Here is a 27,411-nt window from a genome sequence, read left to right as displayed (position 1 = left end):
CCTGAAAACTGTGTAGTGCGGCGAGTCAGCAAAGCCAGGGTCAGCAAAGCCTAGTTGTTACTATGGTTACTGCTCCTCCAGATGCAGCGGCAGCAGAGCAAAGCCCCCTTGGATGCAGAATCCGAGCACCGTATGAGGGGCTGCCACTGTCTTACGAAAGGGAAGATGGGGAAACGGGCAGGGGAGGGGAGAACGGGGGTCTGTTGCTATACGGAAGCTCTTGCGGAAGACCTCAAGCAGCCAATCAGGGCCCGGCCTTTCATAACATAAAATATCAACCACACTAGTCCTTTCTTCAAAGCAGGGAGGTGTGTTACAAGGGGCTGGTGTCACGCTGGACAATCTGTTGGAATGGAAAACAGAATAAAAATTATAATTAATGGAATATTAGCTAATATTAACATATCGGTAGGTGCAGTAACAGTGGATGCTGATCTGTTACACAATGCATGCTATTAAGAAGCACGGTTATGAAAGCAGGAAAAATTTTAAAAGGAGTAGTAAGTATTATCCAGTACATCTGACAATTTTTGAATGAATATCTGCACAGTTATTCATTAGAAGCGACAGGAGAGCAAAGCACAGCGTTTTAGGAACAGAGAGCCAGTCAGCACAAAGGCCTGCATGCTGGCTGTGTGCCATAGATGCCCACATTACAAATATCTCAAAAACCCCTGGAAAATTCCTGCCAAAACCACTGATATATGACTCCAATGGACATACATGTTATGCATACAGGGTGTATTAATTCTGTAATCATTATAATACAATACAGGACAAAATTACAGAGCAAAACACACCCACTTTTATTGTAATAGCAAACATGAAACAGTACTGTATGGGTTATTATCGTAAGGTAAAAACTAAAACAAAAAACAAAAAAAAGAAAAAAAAAAGAACAATTTTTTGTTACTTGAATCAAAATAAATATTTACTGAAATAAAATAAAATATTATTTTCTGAAATAAAACAAAACTATAGTAGTACATCAGCAATACTAAAATAACACTGGTTTATATTTTTACTGAGACTCAAGCTGTCTTAGTTCCAGGCACTACTATTGCAAACACATCCCGATACATAAAAGATTATAATAAAATAAAATAAATAAATAAAAGGGAGATCATATTAAGTAATCCTGCCTGGTTTGATTTAGGCTGCTTTAGAAGTTCATATCCTTTTTATCAAAGGCGTTTATCTCTGTCACAGCTCATTACAAAACACTTCAAACTTGATTTTAAAGAGGTGGATATCTGTTTGATTAACAAACCCAGACAACAAAGAGACTGAGAAAAACTACAAACCACCTTTTTAACACTACAGATTGGCAAATACTGCTTATGGCTTTGTCAGCAAATTTACACTCCTTTACTCTTCAGCCGCATTTACACCGGACATTAATATCTGCTTCATATCTGGATAATTTTATTTGATTCCTGTTCATTTTCACTGTAAAATAAGTAGAATTAACTACGCAAAAAGCATTTTAAACATCTCCAGCAAAAATCAACAAGTTCGGCTGGCTGCCGATGAAAAATATAGGAACTAAAAACATCGACATAACACACTTATGGGCATCAATCACTGAATACTTGCCAGCTACGAAATAAATAATTATTACCTTACAATCCATCTGTTTTTTTAAATCCACATCATTTGAATATCACAGCACCAATGTCTGTCAAAAAATAACATGCACAATACATGGTAGTACAAGATTTAGTTCGCTGAAATTGACAGGTGATTTTATAAAACTTCTATAAAAGTTTGATCACTATCTTCTCAGTTGTTTAAAAGATTAGGCCAAATTAGGCAAAGTTTGATAAAATGCTGTTTAATTTTCCAATAAAATATATATTTTTACATGATTTGTTACATTTAATTACCCCTTAGCAGATTTTGAGCAGCATACTGTATATCAATGCCATTCTGTATAAAATATATGAGAGAATATATTATGCATCAAAGAAAACGTGTCTTTGTCATTCCCAAGAACATCCTTAAATCGTCCTTAATACTTCATACAATACATACATCTCAGCTCATACATTTCCAGCCCAGGCAAAATACGATAAACCTTTTATAGCAAACAAACAATTTCAAGTTGAAATTCAGTTTGAACCTCTACACTCAGATGTGATGGATGCCTTATTTAATAAAGCTCTTTGGCATTGGGAGAGGCTTTAAGTAAATGTATTTAAATGTAATGGAGTTGCTTATGGTCTGTCCTCTGAGGCTTGTTTTGGAGATGCTGACCATATAAACAGGCAGCGGGCAAAACCCATTTGTCTGCAGTAGATAGATACTGAGAGCAGTTATTGTAATGTCACCCCAGAGATGAAAGTGAGAGATTAAGAATATTATTCAATTCATCAATGACTAAAGATGCAATCATAGCAGACACATGAACGTGGGCCTCATTGTAAGTGGTTGGGACAGAGGGGCCTCCATGGTATAGTTGTGCTGATCTTAGACCAGTTTAGTTTTTTAGAAACAGACACAATATTCTGTTGCATAAAGAGGTCCTATACAAAGATATGCGATCAGATCTGAATTTTCTTGTTCTTTAATTAAGGGAATTTGGTCTTTGATCTGTGGAGGGACACTTTCTTCGGCTTATGCTTTTTATATAATGTATATACACTACCGCTGAAAAGATTGGGGTTGGTAAATTTTTAATAATGTTTTTGAAAGAAGTCTCTTTTGCTCACTAATGCTGCATTTATTTGATCAAATTGCAGTAAAAACTAATATTTTGAAATATAATTTGAATTTCAAATAACTTTCTATGTTAATACATTTTAATTTATTCCTGTGATGCAAAGTTACATTTTTTAGCATCATTACTCCAGCACTGAAAAAAAATGGCAAGGGCAAGTTATTTTTCATTGGCTCAAGTTAAAAAATATAGATCATTACCCTAATCTTTTTTTAATTGGATGAATGAAACTTTTTTTTTTTTTCAGTGAGTCTTCAGTGTCACATGATCCTTCAGAAATCACTCTAATATGCTGATTTACTGCTGAAGAAACACTTATTATTAATTTCAATGTTGAAAACAGTTGTGCTGCTTAATATATTTTTGTGAAAATCAAGATTTTTTTTTTTCAGGATTGATGAATTACAAAACAGCATTTAAAACTTTACTTTCACTTTTGGTCAATTTAATGCATCCTTGCTGAATAAAAGCAACTTTTGAACAGTACTTTATAATCATTTATTAATTACATGCACTTAAAAAAAATAGCTTCATTAATATTCTTAATTGTCTAAATGTTTAAGTACAATCAAAGTGGTGCAAACAGTCCAAGTTTTTCAACTACTTTGAATTTAATTGCTGAAGAAAAAAATAGTTCATTTGTTAAATGAAAAAGTTAAATTGATTTTGATTCAGATAATTGGGTATATAATTCAATATTGCATGTATATTCTTTAGAAAAAAAAGAATATTACATTAAAAAAAATAAAGAAGAATACAAAATTATTGCATAGATCAAATTTCAGAAAAGAGGAAGAGGTAGAGGAGTTTCAGTTGGTCCTGCTTTTAACAGATCAAAGAGAAAGAAACAATATCATTTATACTGGAACATTTATTTAAAGAGATGTTTGTGTACATTTTCATAAAACCAGGCACATAACCAGGTACATATTAGTCTTATCAGTATGAAAATACAAGCTGTCAGTTTTCAGAAATCATAAGAGCAGGTAGTTTAGTGTGAAACATGAGCAGTTCTGGTCCTCCAATGTTAGAAACCCCATAGTTTACCCACTGGCTCAACAACTGTGCAGCCATCTGTCAGAAGACAACTGCCTGCGGTGTAGGCTCCTCAAGATGCTAAAAGTGGAACAGACTAAATAACGAGTCTCTGATGTGGCTTAAAGGGACTCGACTCGAGACAGCTCGGAGCTTTGGCCAGTGTAGCTTAGGAAAAGCAACAATAGATTCTGACATCAAGCAGGCCGCTCTATTCTCGGTCACATCTAAGGCTTGACACTGACTTACAGGACCAAGCTATGATGATGCAGTCTCTGTAAAAAAATAAATAAATAAAAATGCTTGCTGGGTATGAGACCATGGACATTGTCCTCTGAATATAAATCAGCTGTGTAGACTTTCATTTTTCTTTTTTTCTCTGTAATATAGAGCTGAAGGTGTTACATTTACTCAAAAAACTGTCTTAAGAAATATGAACATTTCAAGGTCTCATGTTCAAATGCTCAAACAGCAGTCAATTTCACACTTTTAAGAGCCTCCAATGTTAAAGGGACAGTTCACCCAAAAATGAAAATTCCCTCACGTCGTTCCAGAACATTTTAACTGTTTTTGTCCATTCAGTGAAACTGAGTCTAAATCAACACTGGACACCACCATTTTTAAAAGTATTCACAGAAGAAATAATAAGTCCAATGGGTTTGGGAAAAAAACGAGAGCATGTAAATAATGTCAGAATCGTCTTTGTTGGTGAACGATGCCTTTAACTGGCCTATCCAAACCAGCAAATCTTGACCCTCTGCACTGAGTCTCATTCTTACTTCTAAGCAGAAGAAATATATTTGTTCCTCAAGATTCATTTATGCAGCTTAATATACTTTCTTAACTGACTTACATTCTTCATTACATTACTTATTCAGACCAGCAATTAACTCTGGATATCTGTCTGTATCTAGTACTTGTACTAAAGCAAGAGAATAAATAAGATGATGAATATGTCCCCATTCATTGTTCTTTTATTTCCCCCACAATTTCTAAAGAAGTCAGTTTTGATTTAAATTTCTCGGTCATGATTTATGTGTCACAGTAACAGGTCAAGTTCAGGTCACCCAGCTAACCAAGGCTTCTACCATTGAATTTTTAAAGATAGTCTTACTTGGCAACACCATAAGCTTCATGCACCTTAGGCAGCAAACCCTGACAAATCAGACAGGTTAATGTTTGGAGATTTTCAATTTATATTCATAATCCATTTATATTCATATAATGACCTTCGGTGCTAACCCTCATGACCAGCTTATCAAGAAAATCTTTAATCTGTAAAATTCAGTCTTTCCGGATAATTTTCAGCTACGGACAGGTAGGCTATACATCGGGATAACATATTGTGTGAAATTATTTACCAAGTGGCCCTACATAGTTTTTATATGCTGAGCATTCTCCTTAAAACTGCACCAAAGATAGTCTCAAAAATGTACCACTTCAGTTAAACAAGTGGAGCAGGTCTGAGCTGGTGTGATAAAGCGGAGGCGGGGACTAATTTGCAAATTCCTGGGTCCATGTAGATATTCAATGAGGTATTGGTGTAAATGTATATTCAAGTTACTTTAAAGCATATTTAAGAGATAGTCCAGCCAAAAATGAAAATTCTGTCATTATTTACTCATCCTCATGTTGTATGAGTTTCTTTCTTCTGTTGAACACAAAAGAAGACGATTTGAAAAATGTTGGTAACCTGGTAGCCACTGACTTCCATAGTATGGAATAAAATATTATGGAAGCCAATGGCTACCAAAAACATTCTTTCAAAAGAAGAAAGAAACTCATATAGGTTCGGAACAACATGAGAGTGAGCAAATAATGACAGAATTTACATTTTAGCTGAACTATCCCTTTAAATCTTTTTATTCTTGTTTCTTGTTGCTCATTAGTAACCACAATCAGGTGGTTTATGTCTCATACCAAACATAATTCTATTTATAAACATAATGAATGAAGACACTGCACTGCAAATAAAAAAAAAAAAAAAGTCAGATTTATTTAATTCGTGTTTTGACTGTATTACAACTAAAACTCTTGCATGGTGACTCACTATCTTAATATTAACACAGAATCGATTCAAACACAGAAAATAATGGCAACTAAAGACATTAAGGGCACAGAAGTCACAAGAGAGAAGCGAAGGCTCTCTGTGCTAGATGGTCATTGTTGAGAGTGTATTATCTATCACAGCTGCTGAGCCTCTGTGAGCACAGTATTTGTGGCAGTCATCTGGCCAGGGTCGCTCTCTATGGTGCTGAAGCCCTGGCTGCTTACCCTGCCATTTAGAACGAGCCTCTCGTCAGCCCACATTACCCACAATGGACATCTAGTCCTGCTGCATGTATAGCTTTCAATGTAAAATGGTGTTTCTCAACAGGGGCATTCAGAGAGCATCGGGAGGCGCTGGAAGTAATATTTTTGTTCTTGGAGGGTGTTAGGTGAGTTTACACCAAAGATGTATGAGCTGGAACTTGCAAAAGAAAATGGTATGCAACGTCTCATTCATGCCCGGTGTAGTAGTGTTACCTGCTAGTTTACACCAATGCTACTAGACTACTGTAGATGGTGCATCATTTCCATAGCAATGACTCTTGTCTTCAGTGTTCGCTCAGCTTTCTGTAGCACAGCTGCCGAACTTCCAGTCAAAACAACAGTCAGCATTCAGACACATATGCTTTTTTCTTGTTCTTGTTTGGAAAAATGAATATAAATGCTTCTTGTGTGCTGACCGGCTGCAGTTGGTTTAAATGCCAAATTTCTAAACACTTTTTTGTTCTTTGGGAAACTAATGATAATGATTTTTCATGTCCAGTCAAATCAAATGTCATGAATGTCATGTAGCATTCAATGACATGTTTTTTTTTATTATATATAGGGTAAATACATGCTTTGAAAATATATATTATAAATAAAATATATAATATACACCACCATTCAAATGGGGGTCAGTAAGATTTTTTAATGGTTTTGAAAGAAGTCTCTTCTGCTCAGCAAGGCTGCATTTATTTGATCAAAAATACTGCAAAAAATGATAAATCTACCATTTGAAAGAACTGCTTTCTATTTGAATATATTTTAAAACATGTCTTTCCTGTCATGCAAAAGCTCCATTACTCTATTACACATGATTCTTTAGAAATTATGCTGATCGCTGCTCAAGAAACATTTCTACTATTATAGCTGTTATATAGCTGAAAATGGTTATGCTGTTCAGTAATTGTGTGGAGGTGTTTTCATTATTCATTGAACAGAAAGATTGAAATATAAATATGAAACGGACAATAGAATTGTGAATTATTTGAAATAATTTAAAACAGAAATCTTTTAACATTATTGATGTTTTACTGTCATTTTAAATTTGTATTGCACATTTATAAATTTTATTGCACATGTACAATGCAAGACAGAGGAGAAGGCACACCACACTGACATACAAAAAACTCATGACTCATGACTATAACAAAGATATAAATCAGGACAGCATTAAAATAGTATTTTTACAATGAGGAGCATGTCTTTCTACTTTTCTTTTAAATATTTGAAACCAAACTTTGAAATATTTTCAGAAATTCTAAGAAATATCCTAAAGGAGGGTTTACATTTCTTCCATTCACATGTGTAAATGTGATATTTACCCACCAAAATAACCATGTTCAGTCAGAAAACAAGGAATTCAATATATTCTTAAAAACAAGGTATTTTCTAAATTTGTAAGGAAACATTTTTATAATTTTTTTCTTCACTGAAAGCTAATTGAAAGCATCAAACCTATATTGAATCTGTACATTTATGATAAATGGCAAATGGAATGGAATGATTGTATATATATGTAACAAATAATATGAGGTGAACCCAGTGCTAAAGTTATGTTGAATAGGTCACACAAGACTCACTCATTCATATTTACTGAAAGGGGAAGATAAACCAATTTGTGATTTATGTAAGAATCTTTTGAGTATAAAACATATTTTAATAGAATGTCCATTTTTAAATGCTTGACGTTTTTATTCAGAAAACACATTTTAAAAAAGGTTTCTCCTGAAATTATTACTTATTCTTAAATTGCTGGGGTATATTTTTAGCAATAGCCAAAAAAACACTGTATGGGTCAAAATTATCGATTTTTATTTTATGCCAAAAACCATTAGGATATTAAGTAAAGATCATGTTCCATGAAGATATTTTGTAAATTAAAAAATTGTAAATTAAAAACTTAATTTTTGATTAGTAATATGCATTGCTAAGAAAGGCAATTTTCTCAGTATTTTGATTTTTTGCACCCTCAGATTCCAGATTTTCAAATAGTTGTATCTCAGCCAAATATTGTCCAATCCTAATAAACCATACATCAATGGAAAGCTTATTTTTCAACTTTCAGATCAAAATTGACGCTTATGACTGGTTTTGTGGTCCAGGGTCACAAATGAGAGTTTTTCTCATTTAGTATGTTGAAAGACTATATAATTGTTATTGCTATTATTGTTGTTATTTTAGTTTATATTGTTTATTATTATTATTATTTGTGTGTTGACTTTTTAAAACAAAACTGTTAAATTATTGTAAACATTATATTGAAAGGATTTTGATTTAATTAATTGAGTGATACAATTGAGTTGTTTTTGAAGTGAATATAGCCATTGCTGCTGACATGGCATTAAATCATAAAAAAGTAATAATAAATTGAAAACAAAGCACAGCAGTAAAAAGGGTGTTCAAGAGTTACAGGAAAGGAAGAACAAACTGAAATCTCTATTGTAAAAACTCCCCTGTGAATACCTTCTAAAGAGAAATCTGAAAATCTGAAAGTCTCTTTAACCTTTGGGGCAACAGGGTCAGTGTCAGACTGAGTGTGAAAGAAAACTCATCATCACCAAAACTGTAGCACTGAAAGTCACCAACATGCTTAAAAACTCTTACACTTCTTACACTTATTGTCACATAATCTACTGTTAAAAAAAAGAACACTTTATAGTCTTTTTTGATCAATTTAATGGATCCTTCAATTCAAATCGGAATGACCCCAAATATTTGAATGCTACTAAATATAATAATAGTCCTCATTATAAACACAAACTGTCTGCATTATTGAGACATTATTCTCCTCTTAAACACTGTAAAGCTGCTTTGACACAATCTGTATTGTATAAAGCGTTTTATAAGTAAAGGTGACTTGACTTGAGAAGACAATAATCAACTTAAATATTAAGTGAAGTTGATTTTTCTACATTTTATTTGATCGGGGTGGTAAGGGACCTGTATAATGTGTAGGGGGCACTGGCACAAAAAAGGTTGAGAAGCACTGATGTAAAAGGTGTAAGACAGTCATATATGCATACGTCAAGCTAATCACAGAATGACACACCAACAACCGCGTCTTGAAAAGCACTTCTGACTCTGATGTGGGCGTGTGATGGTTCAGAATAGAAATATGCCTTAATGTTCGCTTTGAGTATTGCCAAATGTACATATTTGCTTATTAAATGTCCTAATTGACTCTCTGGTGAGTCACTTGAAGTCATTTTCATCATTGTTTTTTTTCCCCACCTCCCCTCCTCTTTTCCCCTTCGCTCACACCCACTCAGTCTCTCTCTTTCTCTATCCTTCCCCTGACTCCATCCAGTTGGCTTTAAACTGCATTACAGTCATGGTTTCACTTACCGTTCAACACAAACAGACACTTAGGGAACTTTGTCTCATCGGGCAGCTCTGAAATTCATTGAATCACAAACAGCACAATAAACTACGCCATCCATCCGAGGCAGATCTGCTCGAGCTTATGAATGAGAAATGAGCTTATGAAATATTTTAGATGGTTCAGATGCTGAGAGTGAGATCCAAGATCAAGATACTCGGATCTGTTGACTGTGAAGAACAGTGATTTCAATCTGAACCCATGTATTGACTCTAATGGCCTCCCATGGGATAGAAGAATCTCTTTTCATTAAAAAGTTTTCTTGTAAAGAACGTTTTTTTTATTATTATAAATTTTTTTGACTATAATGATGGCGTATACTTGGATGAGGTAGAGAAATTAACATCATGGTGCCAGGACAATTGTCTCTCTCTGAATGTGAGCAAAAACTAAAGAGCTGATTGTTGACTTCAGGAAGAGACAGCAGCAGCCCTATACTCCTCTTATGATCAGCGGGACCCCTGTGGAGAGGGTGAGCAGCTTCAAGTACCTCGGTGTAAACATCTCCGAGGACCTGATGGACTACACACATTCAAACACAGGTAATAAAGACCAGGCAAAGACTGTACCATCTGATTTCTGAGAAAATTCAGGGTTTCACCTGCAAACCTGAAAACTTTCTATTCAGGGGCCATTGAAAGTGTATTGACTCAGTGTATCTCAGTGTGGATGGGAAGCTCCAGTCAAGACTGCAAAGCCCTGCAGAGAGTTTGGCGCTTAGCTGAGCGCATCTCCGGGTCTGTTCTCCCCCTCTCTGCAGGACATCTACCTCAAACGCTGCAAAAGCAGAGCTGTTAAAATCATCAAGGACTCCATTCACCCCCAGTAACCATCTTTTTTCACTTTGATGCCATCTGGTAAGCGTTTCCGGTAGCCTGATGTCAAAAACTGAGAGACTTAGGAGGAGTTTCTTCCCCCAGGCCATCAGGCTCCTAAACTCAAAACCAATCTTCATGTCTCCACTTAATATTCACTTTATCAGTAAGACATTCATCATTCACTACCTCACATTGACATACTGTAAGTGTCAACCTGTTTGCACATTTGCCTCTTGTACATTCCTGTGTATCATTATTTTAAGACTACAGTTTACTTTCATGCACATTATTTTCCCACTATATATTTAATTCTACAGTATACATCTCTTTATATATTTTATATTTTATATATATTTTTAGTTTACTTTTATTTCATTCTTTCATAGCTCATTTATGTATATTTTCATCTGTGTTGTATTCTTTAATAATTGCACTGTCCATGGAGCGGACCTGACTCACATTTCACTGCTGGTTATATATGCTCTATATAATTGTGTATGTGACAAATAAAAATCTTGAATCTTGAATCTTGAATCTTGATACAAAAATACAGTAAAAACAGTAATATTGTGAAATATTATTACAATTTAAAATAGCTGTTTTCTATGCTAATATATATTAGAAAATGTCATTTATTCCAGTGATGAAAGCTGATTTTTCAGCATCAGTATTCCATTGTCACATAATCCTTCAGAAATTCTACACTGTAAAAACGAGCTTAATTTTAACTGTAAAATATTGCAAAAACGCTACGGGAAAAAAAAAAATTGTTAATAGGTTAACAGTAAGTTCCCGTACTATATACATGGAAAAACTGTAAAAAATCTAACCAGACATTTTATGTAATTTTACAGTTTTTAGAAGTAAGAAAAGAACAAATCAATGTATACTTTACAGTATAATACTGTAAACTGATATTCCCAGAATTCCCTGCACGACACACCACATTTGAAACTATTTTGTTTAAATAATCATGTGTCTTAATAGTTTTGTTATGTTTGTTATCAGTTATGTACATGTGGATTTATGTTACATCTTCTGTTGTTTAATGAATGTTTAATGCATTATTGAAGTGTCATGTGTGTTACCATGATGGTGTTTAGTGTGTGCATGAATCACTCTGCGTGCCTTCTATATATTAGTATATACTTCAGCTTGTGGAAAAGCTACTTGTGATGAACTGACTCTTCATACTGCTATCTATTTTACCACCTGCATTATTATGGTGGTTGTCAATTTATGTTAAAGATACAAAACAGATTTTAGTAGCAGTGTGCACTGTTGAATTTATTAGTTTGAATTGAAATTATATTGTTTGTAAATTACAGTTGTATACTGTAAAATTTACAGTTTGTTCTGTAAATGTTTTTAGTTTTTCTGTATTTTTTACTAAACTATTCTGGCAACCACAGCTGCCAAAATTATTTTGTAAAAACTACAGAATTTTTTTTACAGTGTACAGTATGTTTGTGGAAACCATAAAAAGTTTTTTACACAACTAACCTCAAAAATATTAAACTTTTTGCTTTAGATATATACACAACTGAAAAGGCAGCCTGTCATATGCCTTATCTGCTCTCTGTTGTATCTCTGGGGAGGTCGCTGAGCTTGTTGTTGTGTTCAGTTTTCACGCCTGAGGAGAGCTGGGAGCCGCTGAACTGTGCTTGACAAGGTCAGGTCTTGTCTCCTCTTGTACACTATGCCATGCATATAACTTAGTCTGCATTGAGGAAAGACAATCTCAAGCTGGAACGACACAACAGATTTTTAAAGGCACAAGCCACTGACGTACACATGACAGAAATATAGCAACAATGTTGTTATTGCTTATTAGCATCTTTGCAAAGGCTAGAACCACTAACATTAATACTTAGGGTTAGGGATTACAACACACCCTCTAAGTCCTGAACTTCAGCCCATAACAGTCTCGCACATTTCAGCAACTGATACCTCATTATGTGGTTTGTTGTGGAAAGGTGTGATATTATTTCTTCACACGTACTTAAACTGAAGGAGGCACCCAAACCAAGAGACCAGAATATCATAAAGGTTGGCTTTTTGGTTTCCAGCACAAACATGACACCTGTTTTTTTTTTTTTTTTTCAGAAACTAGAAATATCTAGTTATTTCTCTTTCTTTGTACAGTCCATCCAGGATTTTCAGATTTTGCAACCACAGAATTTAACTCAGAATTTAAAGTACAAAATACATATTTGGGAGCCCAAACTTGCAATCAAAGCAACAGGAATTTGACTCATTCAGGTTTATATGCAAGGGTTAAAAAAAGGAAAGGAAATTATGCCCATTCAGGCGACAAAGAGGGTAATATTCATTATTTTCATGTGATCTCACTAAATCATTCATTCACTATCTACATTTGTTTGTTGCCTTTCCAACAGAGTATTATCCAATGCCTATATGTAGCATAAAATGTAAGTTTCAAGAGGTTTAATACTATCTGTAAAAAAGAAAAAATCTGTAAAATTAACGTTAAAAAAAACTGCGGTTGCCAGAATTTTTGAGTAAAAAATACATAAGTAACATTTTTGGTTTTACAGATTTTATTTAAATTTACATTTAAATACCATATTTAATTAACTGATTGTAATTTAAATATAACAAACTACTAAAGTTCTGAAATCTGTTTAGTACCCTTGCAATACTCTAATAACCATAAAAGCAGGCGGTGATGAGAAAGCCACATGATGAACCAAAGCTCATCATAAGCAGCTTTTCCAGAAGCTGAGCAGGTGAAGGTGTACAATGTCATTCACACAAATACTAAACTCCATCATGGTAACACATGACACTAATATAATGCAAATAAACATTTATTCAACAACATACAACCCTAATGAGCATAACTGATAAGAAAACACTAAAAAGAAAAATAGTTATTTCAATGATAAAACATCAAATGTTCTGGGAATGTCAATTTACATTTTTCACTATAAATTATACATTCCTTTTCACTTGCAAAAACCTTTTCAATATTTCGAAGGAATGCAATAACTGATAGAACTATTATAAAGTGTAAAACAAAATGCAAAAACAGTATTACAAGATGAGACAATGATAAAATTGTGCAAGATATTGGCCTGGTTTCGCAGAAAGGGCTTAGGTTAATCCAGGATTAGGCAATAGTTCAATTAAGACATTTAAGTAGCTTTTATAAACATGCCTTAGAAAAAACATCAGGGGTGTGCATCTTGAGACAAAATAAAGACACTGACATATTTTAAGATCAATCAGTGCAAGTTTCTTTCAGTTGAAACAGCTCAGATTTTTTATTCTGGGACTAGGTATAAGCCTTGTCTGTGAAACCAGGAGATTGTGTTTACTGATACTGATACTGACTTTCAAGCCACTGCAAAACCAAACACAGGAGAATTCCTCCATCTTCTTAAGGACGCAAACACAGTCAGTCTAAAACAATACTGTTTTATGCAAATCCAAAGAACCAAAGAAGTGAAAGATGCAAGGAAAGAAATATCAAGGACTTTCAGGGCCAGACCTTTTCATCAGACGCTACACACACACCCTGGTGAACAAGCGCTCGCACCAGCCAGCACAAGGGAAGCTGATGAGTCATAGCCCATCTTTGTACAAACCCCAATGTAAAGCTATTTGTTATTTACAAGAAACTTTAAAATACTGTTACAAAGCCAAGTAAGAGGGAGAGACTGAGTTTTTAAAAGTGAGCATAATTATTAAGGATGATTTTTCATTTTTCCTAATGAATTATTGTGCACAGGATAAGCAAAAGAAGAACTGAAAAAGATCTAAGAAATTTACACTCTCATACGACATTAAATCAGTCTTTAGACTCTTTATAAAGTATTTCTCTGTGTCTTGAATAGCCCAAAATGTTCACTTTATCTTAGTTACAAAATACTAATTTTCATCTCATTTTTCAGGGCCAAGAAGTTCACCAAACTGTGAAAACACTATTAATGTGTAAAGAGGTGTGAAGTGAGCAGGGCATGTGGTGCATCATAGAATCTAAATTTAAGACTCTTTTAATGAACTTGATGATTATCGTATGGGACGATGCCTCAGATCTACTGATACGAATCAGATCTCAATCATGATGTCTCTGTGTCTTCCTGCTCAACCTCTGAAGCGTTCTTTGACTACTGGACAGCGTTTAAAAGGTTAACGCACCTCTGAGAGCCATGAGCAAGAGAATGCTGTGCTAGAAGTATCGACATTTTAGCCCTTTTCATGCATGACATCATCTAAAGCAGTCAGTCTTTAACCAATCATGGTGCTGCATTCATTAACATTCAGTTTATCCATAATTTAGGACTTATTTCTATATATGTCACTGCATATTATTATACATCAACATGAAATAAAAATGTTTGTTTTATTAAAGTGATGACTGGAGTAATGATGGAAAATACCACAAAAAAAGACTGATATAATATAATATAATAATACTTAAAATATGCTTTAAATTAATCAAAAGTGATGGTAAAGACATTTATAACATCTTTAATAATTTCAAATAAATGTTGATCTTTTGAATTTTCTATACATCAAAGAAAAAAAAACGTATCACAGTTTCCACAAATACTGTATATTAACTAATTTCAACATTGATAATAATAAGAAATGTTTCCTAAGCAGCAAATCAGCATATTAGAATGATTTCTGAAGGATCATGCGAAACTGAAAACTAATGACTCCTGAAAATTCAGCTAATATTTTAATATATTTTAATAATATTTCTGAAATGTATTTTTTTTTTAATCTTACTGACCCCAAACTTTTAAACACACACACACACACACACACACACATATACATAGTAGTAAAATATTGGTAAATTAAAAATGCATATATATACTTAAATAACAAATTTTCCCCTTCGTGGTTTAGAAATCGATGCATCAGAGGGCTAAATTTGATATTTCCATGAAGGCTGGGAGTAGGATGCTGATGCAATGCCAGATATTCTTATGAAGAAAGAAAGTGCTAAAACAGCACCTTGACAAACTGAAGTGTTAATAGGCATCTGTGAGCGGTGTGAACATCCTCACTGTTAAATCGTGATACAGCAGTCTTCTCCAGGCGTGCATTACAGAGAATGGTCACATATCATTCAGACATTTAATTAATGAACGTTGAGCTCGAGAAGAGAATGATGCATCACCTGGAGCATCTACCACCGGCACTGGTCGATGAGTAACAGAAAGCACTAAAGCACACAGTCTCTCTTACTCCTGTCTCAATCTAACTCTCTCGTACAGCTCACATATCTTTCCGAGCTCCATCGGTCTTCCCTGTGGTCCTGTAATACCAACATTTTAATGCAAAAGTTTTTCTTTTAATGCATTATTTTTAAGATAAACGTCAAAGCTGCTCTTTTTCTATATAACTGTTGAGCATCTGGATTCATGTTTTTCCTCTGTATTTAAAGGCCTAAAAATACCTGCACTTGACAGTGAACAGTCTTTTGTAAATTAGTGCTTCTCCCACACTGTCAGAGTGGAATAGAAGTACCTGCAGATGTCATGTTACATCAGATTTTTTCATGACTAAAAAGAGAAAAGGTTAACATGACTCTTGGCCTCATTGATTGGTAGCACAGCCATGATGAAATAGTGGTCCCTACAGAATAAACCAATAAAGCTAAAGGTGACACTGCGGGCAACAGATTTTACGTTCAGATTGAAAAAGATCAACTGGTATTTGTTCTTATTCTTTTCCAAGACAGAACAGGATTGCTTGGTCATTGTGCATTATTTCCACTCCACTTATACGCTGGACCTCATGTTCAAAGCAAAGCGCTCCTGACTGAAGGTAAATCCCATTAAACGTGTGCAGACCATATTTGACAATAAATTCAGAATATATATACAGTTTTAGGACAATTAGAATAATTATTTACATTATTTTAATGGCAATTAAGCCCATCATTTGCCCAAAAAAAACCATTGCAACACATTTAGACATTTCACTTTGTCATTGTCATGATTCACGACAATTACAAAGTGAAACGTCCAAATCTGTTGCAATAATTTCATTGTGTATGTATATATTATATATAGTGTATTTATTTATTTATGTTTGTGTGTGTGTGTATTCTTATGATATATTCTTATATGTATAGAGAGATAAATGTTTGTTAATTTTTATTTTTTTTTTATTATATATATATATATTATTTTTTGTTTTATTATTATATATATATATATATATACACACACACACATTGTATATAATTAAAATTCAGAGGGATTAATTTTTGTTATTTTTTCATATACAGTATGTACCTGTCTGTGAAATCCAGGCTAAAGTCTTAAAATCTAATTATGAGATAACAAGCATGATAAGTTTGATTTCAACCATTAAATTCACTACGATTTCTATCTTTGACATGGCCTTAGTCAATATTAAAGATATAAAGGTTATATTTTCACAGAATGTTCTACATCTTTATGAAGGATGATTTTATGTAGAAAACGGTAAATCACAAAAAAAAAGACTTTAGCAGGCTTTTTGTTTTGTTTTTCACAGGCAGGGTCACATATGACCCCGTCATTCTTGACAGGTTTGATGAGATTCGCCCGTTCTATAATGACAATGAACACAAACCATACATTTCAGACCACACCAAATACTCCAAATCCGACTCCAATGAGATGTGCTTTTAGTCCACCATCAAGAAACATCACTACATCAGTTTCTTCAGGAGACACCGTTGACCCGCTCTGTTGAATACAGGCAGGAGCAGTGAATGCGCAGTCTCACCAGACACACCACCAGCCAGTGTTGCCAAAGCAGCAGAAAATGCATCTCATTTACTCAGGTCCTCAATAGCAAACATGCATTAAACGATCACAGAAATGCACAAGGAAGGATGTGCACACGAAACAAAAGACAACGAGGACCCTCCCTCAGTGAAAATTAGGATCTAAATCTTTTTGTCTGGTCATTTTGAACGGTAGCATAAGCCACAGTTGGCACATAATCTCTAGACTGTCTGCTATGCGGTTTTCTGTTATAGATACCATAGCGCAGATCCATAGGGAAATATTACTATGGTAGCCAGATGCATTTAATCTGGATACAGACAGAGCATCAGATGCGGCGTAATTTGATTGATCTCAGTCGTGAAGCGCACAACACTGAAATGAAAGTGGAGGCTATTAATGCAGATTATGGAGCCACTTTCACCTCCATCGCGCGTGGAAATGAAAAGCGCGAATTCTAATGACATCTCCAGACAATAAATGCATCGTCTTACCTGCGCTGTGCGAGAGATCAATGCCAGACTCGCTGAGGATGTTCGGGTCACTTTGAGATCTGCCTCTGTGCAGAAGACATTTGTCTATTCCGTCCGATGAAGCCATGAGGAACTCTGAATAAAATACTGAAATCCCTTTCTGAGGCAGTCAAACCCGACGGTGAGGCGGATGCGTCGCGTTCTAGGAGCATCCAGCAGCAGGCATGCTGAATTAGAGCCCTCTACAGTGACTGTGTGTGTGTGTGTGTGTGTGTGTGTGTGTGCATGAGGGAGCGAGACCGAGTGTGTCTGTCATGAGGGTTGGGGTATCTGTGTGTGTGTGTGTGTGTACGAGCGCGCGCGCGCGCAGATGCCATATTTATCCACTTCACAATGACCCACTGACAAGCGAGCATCCTTTCTGAATCACAGGATGCTATGACGTTTTTACAGTGCCTTCATAAATTAATTAATTATTATTTTTTATTATTTATTTATTTTTCACAGACCTTGTGGCGGTGTTTCGTTCGGAACGAATCAGTGTTTTTGAGCTTTGAGGTGAACGAATATTTCGCTCGCTTAATTAGTCTTAATTAAGTAGCTAATTTAAAAAAAAAAACTAACACTAGCTTTCTAATCTTTTTGTATTATATCTGTTTTCTTTTCATTTATTATACAATTTACAAAATCAAAAAGACCTCCAACACTAGCTCGCTCTATTCTTTTTCTGTTTGTTTTCTTTTTAATTGTTATATAATTTTTTTAAAAACAAACCTTGCTACGTGTAGGCTACTGCGTTAAGTTAACAGACTTGTTATAGCACTTGTATATCATCTTTTGTTGTTTTTGATTGCTTCCATTGTCCTCATTTGTAAGTCGCTTTGGATAAAAGCGTCTGCTAAATGACTGAATGTAAATGTAAACGTTAATCCAGTGTTGCCAAGTCCGCGGTTTTGGTCTAGTTTTAAGTAGCAATCCAGATCCAGTGTTGCCAATTGGGTTAGTTTTGGTCTAGTTTTGAGTAGCAATTAAGCAGGTTTTGCTGTGAAAATCTGGCAACCCTGATTAAGTATCTTGTTTTTGCATGTTTTCCTGCCTTTAAAAAGTACTACTATTAAAATGAGTTCTGTGCCATAGTGATTTAATTCATGTGTGCTTTTGACAGATTTGTGGTATTTCGCTGGGAGCGAATCGGTATTTTTTTAAACGGAATGAATATTTTAAGTGAGTAAATCATGAATGATATTTTAGCTCGTTTAAATGGGTTTCGAGTGAGTCCTGTGCCATTTCATGTTTCAAATCTCAATGAGATTCGGCTCCGATTTGGTTGGTCCCAGATAGCACACATAAGTCTGCAAGATGTCTGTTAAAGATCGCTTCATCTGGAAAGCATCTGCTGTGTACAAACATCTGATAGACGTCTTTAAGATGTCAGTTTTACATACATTCTAAATCATAAACATCTTAAAGACATCTTATAAACGTCTATTTGACATCTTATAGGAAACTTCCTATATTGCAGATGAGCAAACACTCTATAGGTCTTGCAGATGTAAATGCAGACGCCAAGTCACCTTTATTTGTACAGTGCACGCTTTATACTATACTGATTTTTTTTTAAAGTCATTTTGCAGCTAAAGTCAGTTCATTGATGATTCAGTGATGTAATCATCCAGTTCAGCTGTCTTCCTGTCTGTGCAGTCAGTCAAGCGTCCACAACTGAGCAAGCCAAAAGCGAGACGAAACCAGCATGGCGTGGTTTCCTTCCAGGCTGCAACACACGTCAGACTTGTACATGTGATGTACATGTGATATCAGGGGTGAAGGTACGGAGTGTTTGCTCATCTGCAATACGTCTATAGGACGTTTCCTGTCAGATGTCGAATAGACGTTTAGAAGATGTCTTTAAGATGTTTATGATTTAGAATGTATGTAAAACTGACATCTTAAAGATGTCTATCAGATGTTTGTACACAGCAGATGCTTTCCAGATGAAGCGATCTTTAACAGACATCTAGCAGACATTCGTGTGCTATCTGGGTACTGAATGAATTTGGACATCTTATTCATGAACAAGCTGAATGAACTTAGAAATTGGTTCATTTAAGGGACAGAGTGCAGAATAATTCTAATTAAATGACTGATGATCATACACAATAAATGAAAAGAACTGATTTCAGTGGGCTCTGTGTTGTTAAACCAGTGAAGTGAATGATTCAAGCCACAAGCCAAAGACCTGTTCACACCAGGAACGATATTTCTAAAAGAAAGAAACAAGGAAAGAAAGAACATGAATAGCGCCCAAAGCAACGCAACAACAATGTTGTTATAACAAGCCCTGCACAGTTTTGTCGTCTGCCGCTTTCAATCCTCGAGCTCTTTGAATTTGATTGGATTTTGATCAGATGTCAGGGTTTTTAATCATTTATCTGCTGGGGAAAACAAAATCTGAAATCATTATTAAAACTTATAGTTATAGTTATTATAGTTATAGTCATCGTACTTTGTATAAACATGCCTTAACTCTGCAGAAAGGGCCACAAACAAAGCTGAACGAATCTTTTAAAGCCAAATAAAAGGATTTGAAACACTGAATTTTGATACACTGACAGAGTCATGTAGTTACCGTGAAATTAACCAAGCAGTTTTCTTATTAAAATGACTGCCTAATTACTTGTTATTAATTATTATTAATAGCTGCCACAGGAATACTAAGTAAATATGATTCTTTGGATACAGCAGTCCAAAGGTAATGAGCTTATATGAACAATAAAGTGAATCTAGCATTTACTATTTAACATAAATGCTGATACTTTCATCATTATTATTATTTATTCTGCTGGGCGGAATTTACAATAAAAAATTCAATCTTCTCTTGTTGACAAAATTTTAGATTCCCGTCTCCCATTGGTCATATTTCTACATGCCCTTCTCTGATTGGTCAGTGCTGTAAAACACATCCAGGAAGTGTGTGCAGCAAAGGAAGCGGTGGCAAATATGGCAGCGCACAGGTGCGGTTTGTCTCTAGTATGCATTTTAATTTTTTCTAGTTTAGCTCACCCCAGTAGCTGTGACACGCTTGAAAAAGCAAACGATAATACAGCAGAGAAACGGAGCATTTCAGAGGTTAATACTGATGGCAGTGTCGCTGGAGAGGCTCTGAATGAAAGGCAGTGGCAGTCGACTGATGCTGAGGTGGACAGAAGCGACAGCACCACACACAGCGAGGCTTTAACACCAGCAGCAGCGAGAGATGAGTTTCAGGAGGAGCTGGTCATCCGGCCCCTGCACTCCGGAGACATTTATGCCAGCTTCCAGTTCCGCACACTGTGGGACACTGACTTCCTGCAAGAGGGACAGAAGGGTGAGCTGACATTACTGTGGAAGTGTCCCATCATCACACACAGAATTTGTCAAATTTACAACTTTGCTCATTTCTTTGTTTCCCACATTAAATAATAACAATTGTAACGACGTCAAAATTATATAATAGCAGAGATGGAGGAATAGGAAATACGTTTCAGTGTTAAATTTCAGTGTAGCACCCACTTGGAGCTCCTTCATAAGGTGCATCATGACATGAAGGAGTTCGCATGTTTGCTGGACAATTAATAGCTGGATTTCTTTCACTGTCTGTCTGAATGAATAGAAACTGTAAAAAGAAACCATGTGTAGACTATTTATATTTGTCCACAAAAACTAGTTTCAAGCATGTAAACATAAGCATTCAGATCTAAAGGTTTACGATAATAAGCAGTAGAATGTGAATTCTATTAATAGACTTGGTTGATAAAATGAATTTTATTCACAAAGTCTATTAGGTTTTTTTTTTTTTTACCATACTTAATTTTATTTGCTGAGTCTTCATATTTTTAAACACTACACCATACTTAATTTTATGAACAAAGTATTAATTTTACTCATCAAGAGTAATTCCTCGTAGTCGAAACTAATCGAATCAAATGTAGTGTTTTATATATGAATAGACATAATGAATAAAAACTAAATATGGTATAGTATTTGAAAAAATGAATAGGCATAATGAATATGATTAAATGTGGTACAGTATTTAAAATATGAATGAAGTGAATCTGTTCTGATTATGCTTGCCACAGAAGTAAAAGTTTGCATGAAGAGCTGATTCTTGCAAGTATCACATTTTTTTGCATGATTCGTCTTTTTTGCCCCCAGTTTCTCATTACCGGCTGTTCCCCAAATCCCTCGGCCAAGTGCTGTCCAAGTTTTCAGTGCGAGAGCTGCACATCTCCTTCACCCAGGGCTTCTGGAGGACCATGCAGTGGGGGCAGCCCTTCATCCCCTCTCCACCTGGAGCAGAGCTGTGGGTGTGGTTCCACGACACAGTCAGCGAGTGAGTACTTATATGTGCTTAAGTCAACTGTGAAAACTCAAGAGTCCCTGATTTATAAGCACATTATTCTGCAATTTGGACAGAATAAATTGTGACTCCATAATGAACTAACTGTCCACTGTTCATTTCTCAGTGTGGATGGAAACTGGAAGGAACTAACCAACGTCCTCTCTGGAATCTTCTGTGCGTCTCTGAACTTCATTGACCTGACCAACACCGTACAGCCCAGTGCTTCTTTTAAACCGCTGGGTCTGGGGAATGGTGCGGCCCTTTCTGCGCATTGCATCATGCATTCACACGGAGCAACCGGAGCTCATTCATTCTAGCCAATCTGCACTGTTTTAAAATTAATGTTTTAAATGCATGTTATTGTGAGCATTTCAACCATGCATGTTTCTTTTTGGCCTTGTAATTGTCAGTTATTCAGTGAAACGACAGACTTCTTTCTTGTATGTCGAGTATGTTGGACTCCTATTATTTTGTCCTCCTAAACCCTGTCTTACAGTTGACTGATCTTACATTCAGTTCTGCCTCCATCCAATCAGAAACAAACTGACTGAACCAAGTGCTCGGCCGACATTTTTTTTCAATAATCTGTTTTTCTTTAATATATGTCACAGTACAGAAGAAAAGATCTGTTGCGCCTTCCATTACATTGAAACTTTAATCATACCTGTAGGGTTCAGTTAATGTCACATCAGCAGATGAGTAGTTGTAGTGCAGTTCTTTAATTAAATTCACCCAATTAGTTCACACTATATTTTTAAAGCAACAAAGTAAAATTGAATCTCTTTTTGATATGTGCCTGATATTTTTCTCTCCCCACAGCTACAGATCACCGTTTTTTACGTTACGCCACATTACCACGTGAAATCGTCTGCACTGAGAATCTCACACCGTGGAAGAAGCTTCTCCCTTGCGGTTCTAAGGTTCAGATCATTACCTGCAATTTAATAACTGGTCATTCTAAAGAAGGCAATAACTAATTAATTTATGCTTTTGCTTTTTTTTTTTTTTTTTTTTCTCCAGGCAGGTCTGGCGGTTCTCATGAAGTCAGAGAAGCTGTTTCACAGCAGTTTCCACTCCCAGGCTGTTCACATCAGACCCATCTGTCAGGTAAGCTTCTTTTCAAACTTTTCTTTAACAAAATAATAGATATATATTCTGGCACAGGTTGTACTTTGGCTGGAAAATTCTTTGCATTCCTGATGACTCCTCAGATTTTCTCTCTTAGGATGAGCAATGCTCAAGTAAAGCGTGGGAGCTGAGACAAACTCTCAATGTTGTCTTTGATCTCCACACTTCAGGCCAAGGCAAAAAGGGTGAGTAATAAATGAATGTTCGATGTTAGAAGACGTTCTCCTTTATTTCAGTGTGCCAGCTAGCCATTCAGAGATTGATCTAACTCAAGTGTGGAAAAACTGATGCTTTTGAAAGATTGCCTGCTATGAGAAACCTGTTCTGAAAAAGACAATGAAACATTTTTAAAGATAGTTAATAAAAAAAAAAAAATGGCCTTGACTTTGCAAAAGCTTTGGTGCAGTGTGGTGTTTCTAATAACATAGAAAGTTGATACTATGCTCAGTCCATCTGTGTATTAATTACTATATTCATCTTTTCACAGAATGGTCCCTGTTTAAGATGTTTTCTCGAACTTTGACAGAGGCTTGTCCTCTTGCTTCGTCTAGTAAAGTCTATGTGGACATCACAGACAACCCTGAGGTGAAACAGAAACAGAAACAATAAAATACTTTCTGCTGGGGAAAAAGAAGCTTTTTAAATTCTAAAATTCATTTAATAATTTTCCTCTGTAGTCAGCTGCTGTTTTCAGTCAGTTTGAGTGTTGTGCCATTTGTCCAACAGGGGGAGCTGTTTGAGTTAAGTCCTGCGACTCCTCTGCTCGGCCAAGCTGTGGTGCTGGGAGATCGCAGGACATATTCAGTATATGACCTGAGCAGAGCTGAGACGTTTGGCCAGTTACGTTCATTCAATCTCCTGCTGCGCTGGAAAGGAGACAGTGGTATGAATGCATTTGCTAGGTGGAGTCTATCTGATGCTTGCGATGTTTTTTGCATGGTCATTATTCTGATGAACTATGTATGTTATTGTTACAAAGTGACAATCTTAATGAACTTCCGTCTGTGTTAATAGACCAGTCATGCCCACATCTTCTATGGTTCTTTCACCTTGTGCTTTAGGCGATATGCTGCGTCCTCTGCTGCATGCAGAGCGCTACGTGGCTGGTTTTGGGCTGCAGACAGGGGAAATCCACACCGTCATCTATAATAACCACCCATATCGGGCTTTTCCTGTCCTGTTAATGGATTCAGTGCCCTGGTACCTGCAACTGTACATTCACACCCTGACAGTCACCAGCAAGTCTCGAGATAACAAGCCCAGTGAGTAAACATAGACCCACACTAGTATTAGTGCGAAATATATTGTGTACTTCAAACTTTATGCATGCTTTCCGTACATTTATCACTTGTTTTAGGAAAATTCTTCAATTAAGGTCATTTTTGATTACTAGTACTTAAACATCTTTAAACTTACTATATTTGCTATAATATAAATTGACTTAAAATTACTAAATATTTCTTCTTTCAGGATTATATGTGACCCTGGACCACAAAACCAGTCATAAGGGTCTATTTTTCAAAACTGAGATTTTTACATCATCTGAAAGCTGAATAAATAATCTTTCCATTGATGTATGGTTTGCTATGACGGGACAGTATTTAGCTGAGATACAACTATTTGAAAATCTGGAATCTGAGGGTGCAAAAAAAATCAAAATATTGAGAAAATCACCTTTAAAGTTGTCCAAATGAAGTCCTTAGCAATGCATATTACTAATCAGAAATTAAGTTTTGAAATATTTATGGTAGGAAAGTTACAAAATAGCTTAGGAGCAGAGAGAATACAGACTTCATTGAACTTTGTGCCTTCTCCTGTAGGTTACATTCACTACCAGCCTGCTAAAGACCGCCACCGTCCTCATCTACTGGAGATGCTGATCCAGTTACCCCCTCACTCTATGACAGAGGTCACTGTACAGTTTGAGAGGGCCCTGCTCAAATGGACTGAGTACACACCTGATCCCAACCACGGCTTCTACGTTGGGTAAGACACTTGCTTATCGAGTATTTTGAAAGATCTCACCTCCATGTTCTTTTGCAAGTCAGGATTTTGTGTTTTCTTGCAATTCTTGACTAAAAAATAATTGTTGTTGATGGATTTGTTACACATCCCCTGTGTCACTCCCTATATCTGATTGATGTACCATCAATATGTTATTGCAGGTCCTCTGTCGTCAGTGCCCTTGTGCCAAGTATGGTTGCAATGAGAACCAACTTCACACAAGATCAACCTTTGTTTAGCAGTTTGTAAGTATGAAGCGGCCTTGGTTTTAAAGGAATAGTTCATCCAAAAATAAACGTTTTCTGAAAATTTACTCACCCTCAAGTAATCCAAGATGTTGATGAGTTTGTTTCTTCATCGGAACAGATTTGGAGAAATTTAGCTTTACGTTATTTCCTCACCAGTGGATCCTCTTCAGTGAATGGGTGCCGTCAGAATGAGAATCCAAACAGCTGATAAAAACATAACAATAATCCACACGTAACCCACACTAATCCAGTCCATCAATTAACGTCTTGTGAAGTGAAAAGCTGCGCGATTGTAAGAAACAAATCCATTATTCAGGCGTTTTAACTTTAAACCATTTCTTCCCGCTAAAATATGAATCTTTAATCCATAGTATTTCTCCAATGAAAAAAATAATTTAGTCTGAATCAGGAGAGACATATACACAGATCAAGCTCTGTTTATAAGTGAAAACAGTTCTAAACAAATATGTGCATGGATTTTGATGTGAGAGGACAACAGGGGATGGACTTTTTCACTGGAGGAAGCGTTATTATGGATTATGGAGTTTAAAAACGTCTTGATGGATTTGTTTCTTACATGAACTGGAGTGGTGTAGATTACTTGTGGATTATTGTGATGTTTTTATCAGCTGTTTGGACTCATTCTGACGGCACCCATTCACTGCAGAGGATCCACTGGTGAGCAAGTGATGCAATGCTACATTTCTCCAAATCTTTTCACATGAAGAAACAAACTCATCTACATCTTGGTATTTCGGGGTGAACTATTTCTTTAAAAGTAAATAAGTGTACCTTATTTGTTTTCTTTGTTTATAACATTTCACTTCTGATTTCCAGTGTCCCAGTCAAAGAAGAATCAAGCTACTTTGTGCGAGTGTACACCGAACCACTGCTGGTAAATCTACCCACACCTGACTTCAGCATGCCCTACAACGTCATCTGCCTCACCTGCACGGTGGTCGCGGTGGGCTACGGCTCCTTTTACAACTTGCTGACCCGCACCTTCCAGGTGGATGAACCAAGTCCACCGCTGTCGAAACGACTGGCCAACCTCATCCGTCGCATGAGGGGAGTGCCACTGCTGACTTAAACTGCTGAGAGCAGGTCTGGCGCCTGAAATGTCCATATTAGGAGAGAATTGTGATGCTTCAACAGCATTTGCTGAAGTTTTAAGATGCTTTTCAGTCCTGGAAGGACCCGATGCCAAGTGACTGCTCTGAACTTCTGTTGAACAAATGAGCTACAAAAATGGATTATCCTCCTTTTTAGGTTTTGTTTTGTGAGACACATATGCGAAGATTTGCTACCTTTGTTTTGTTTTTTGTTTTCTTAGACACACATTCAAACATTAGCCACTGTTTTTTTTTTTGTTTTATTTTTTTTTTTTGTGAGTCACATAAGCAAAAGGTTAACCACCGTTTTGCGTTTTTATTTTTGTTTTGTTTCCTTTTGTGAGTCACATAAGCAAAGATTATCCACCTTTATTTTGTTTTGTTTTGTCACATAAGCTAAGAAATTTTTGCAGTGTTGTTTTAGAAAACGATCACGTGAACATTTTTTAAAGGAACTGCATGGTTCGGGCATCTGGGAGAAATATACATGCATGATGTTAAGTCGTCTCAGTGTACTCCACCCTTTTGAGAGCGTGAACAAGCCTCACAGAAACACAGACACTACAATCCAGCTACTGAAAATGGATGTTTAAGAATGTGGCAAATATTTACCACGTTCTGTAATGCACTGATATTTAAATATGTGTTGTTTTGGAAGATTGGACTGCTTTTATTGTTTTGTCTTCATTTTGTGTATTTGCCTCACCACATAATGACCTCCTGATTGGGTGTTAACACTGGTTAACTTTCCCATAATAAACTGACTGGAAACGTTTTAAGAACAGTTTGACTCTTTATTGCAACATTTTTTGTAGTTGATGGTGCTACACAATATCATGCCATAGGAAAGGAAGCCAAGCAACTGAGAAAATAGATTAGATAAGGAATTTATATACATATATAAAAAAAGTTTTGGTCTTAATATCCTCATATATACATCATTCAAAAGTCTTAAATATTTTTTTAAAGAGATTTTAAAATCATTCCAATATGCTGAAGTGATGCTCAAGAAACATTTCTCAAAGATTTCTGAAAGTTCAAAT

General features: G+C 35.7%; 2 protein-coding genes across 2 annotated transcripts in view; one reads left to right on the top strand and one right to left on the bottom strand.

Moving 5' to 3' along the window:
- LOC109096217 (phosphatase and actin regulator 3-like) overlaps positions 1 to 17,815 on the bottom strand; it is a 40,435-nt gene extending 22,620 nt beyond the window's left edge. The window contains exon 1 of the mRNA XM_042712830.1: positions 17,520 to 17,815. Coding sequence (XP_042568764.1) covers positions 17,520 to 17,625 — 106 coding nt within the window. The 5' untranslated portion in view covers positions 17,626 to 17,815. The remainder of the gene's footprint in view (positions 1 to 17,519) is intronic.
- Positions 17,816 to 20,443: 2,628 nt separating this feature from the next.
- LOC109080311 (GPI transamidase component PIG-T-like) lies at positions 20,444 to 27,152 on the top strand. Its single transcript, XM_042712826.1, has 12 exons — positions 20,444 to 20,862; positions 21,690 to 21,867; positions 22,001 to 22,128; positions 22,696 to 22,796; positions 22,897 to 22,983; positions 23,102 to 23,189; positions 23,492 to 23,589; positions 23,731 to 23,887; positions 24,066 to 24,266; positions 24,825 to 24,990; positions 25,170 to 25,253; positions 26,094 to 27,152. The coding sequence occupies exons 1-12, from the start codon at positions 20,496 to 20,498 to the stop codon at positions 26,344 to 26,346; spliced, it is 1,908 nt and encodes a 635-aa protein (XP_042568760.1). The 5' UTR covers positions 20,444 to 20,495; the 3' UTR covers positions 26,347 to 27,152.
- The last annotated feature ends 259 nt before the right edge of the window (positions 27,153 to 27,411 follow it).

The sequence above is a fragment of the Cyprinus carpio genome, chromosome A23, assembly GCF_018340385.1.
Source record: "Cyprinus carpio isolate SPL01 chromosome A23, ASM1834038v1, whole genome shotgun sequence".
Taxonomy (NCBI): domain Eukaryota; kingdom Metazoa; phylum Chordata; class Actinopteri; order Cypriniformes; family Cyprinidae; genus Cyprinus; species Cyprinus carpio.
Note: the sequence above shows the minus strand (reverse complement) of the source record. Positions and strands in the feature narration are given on the sequence as shown.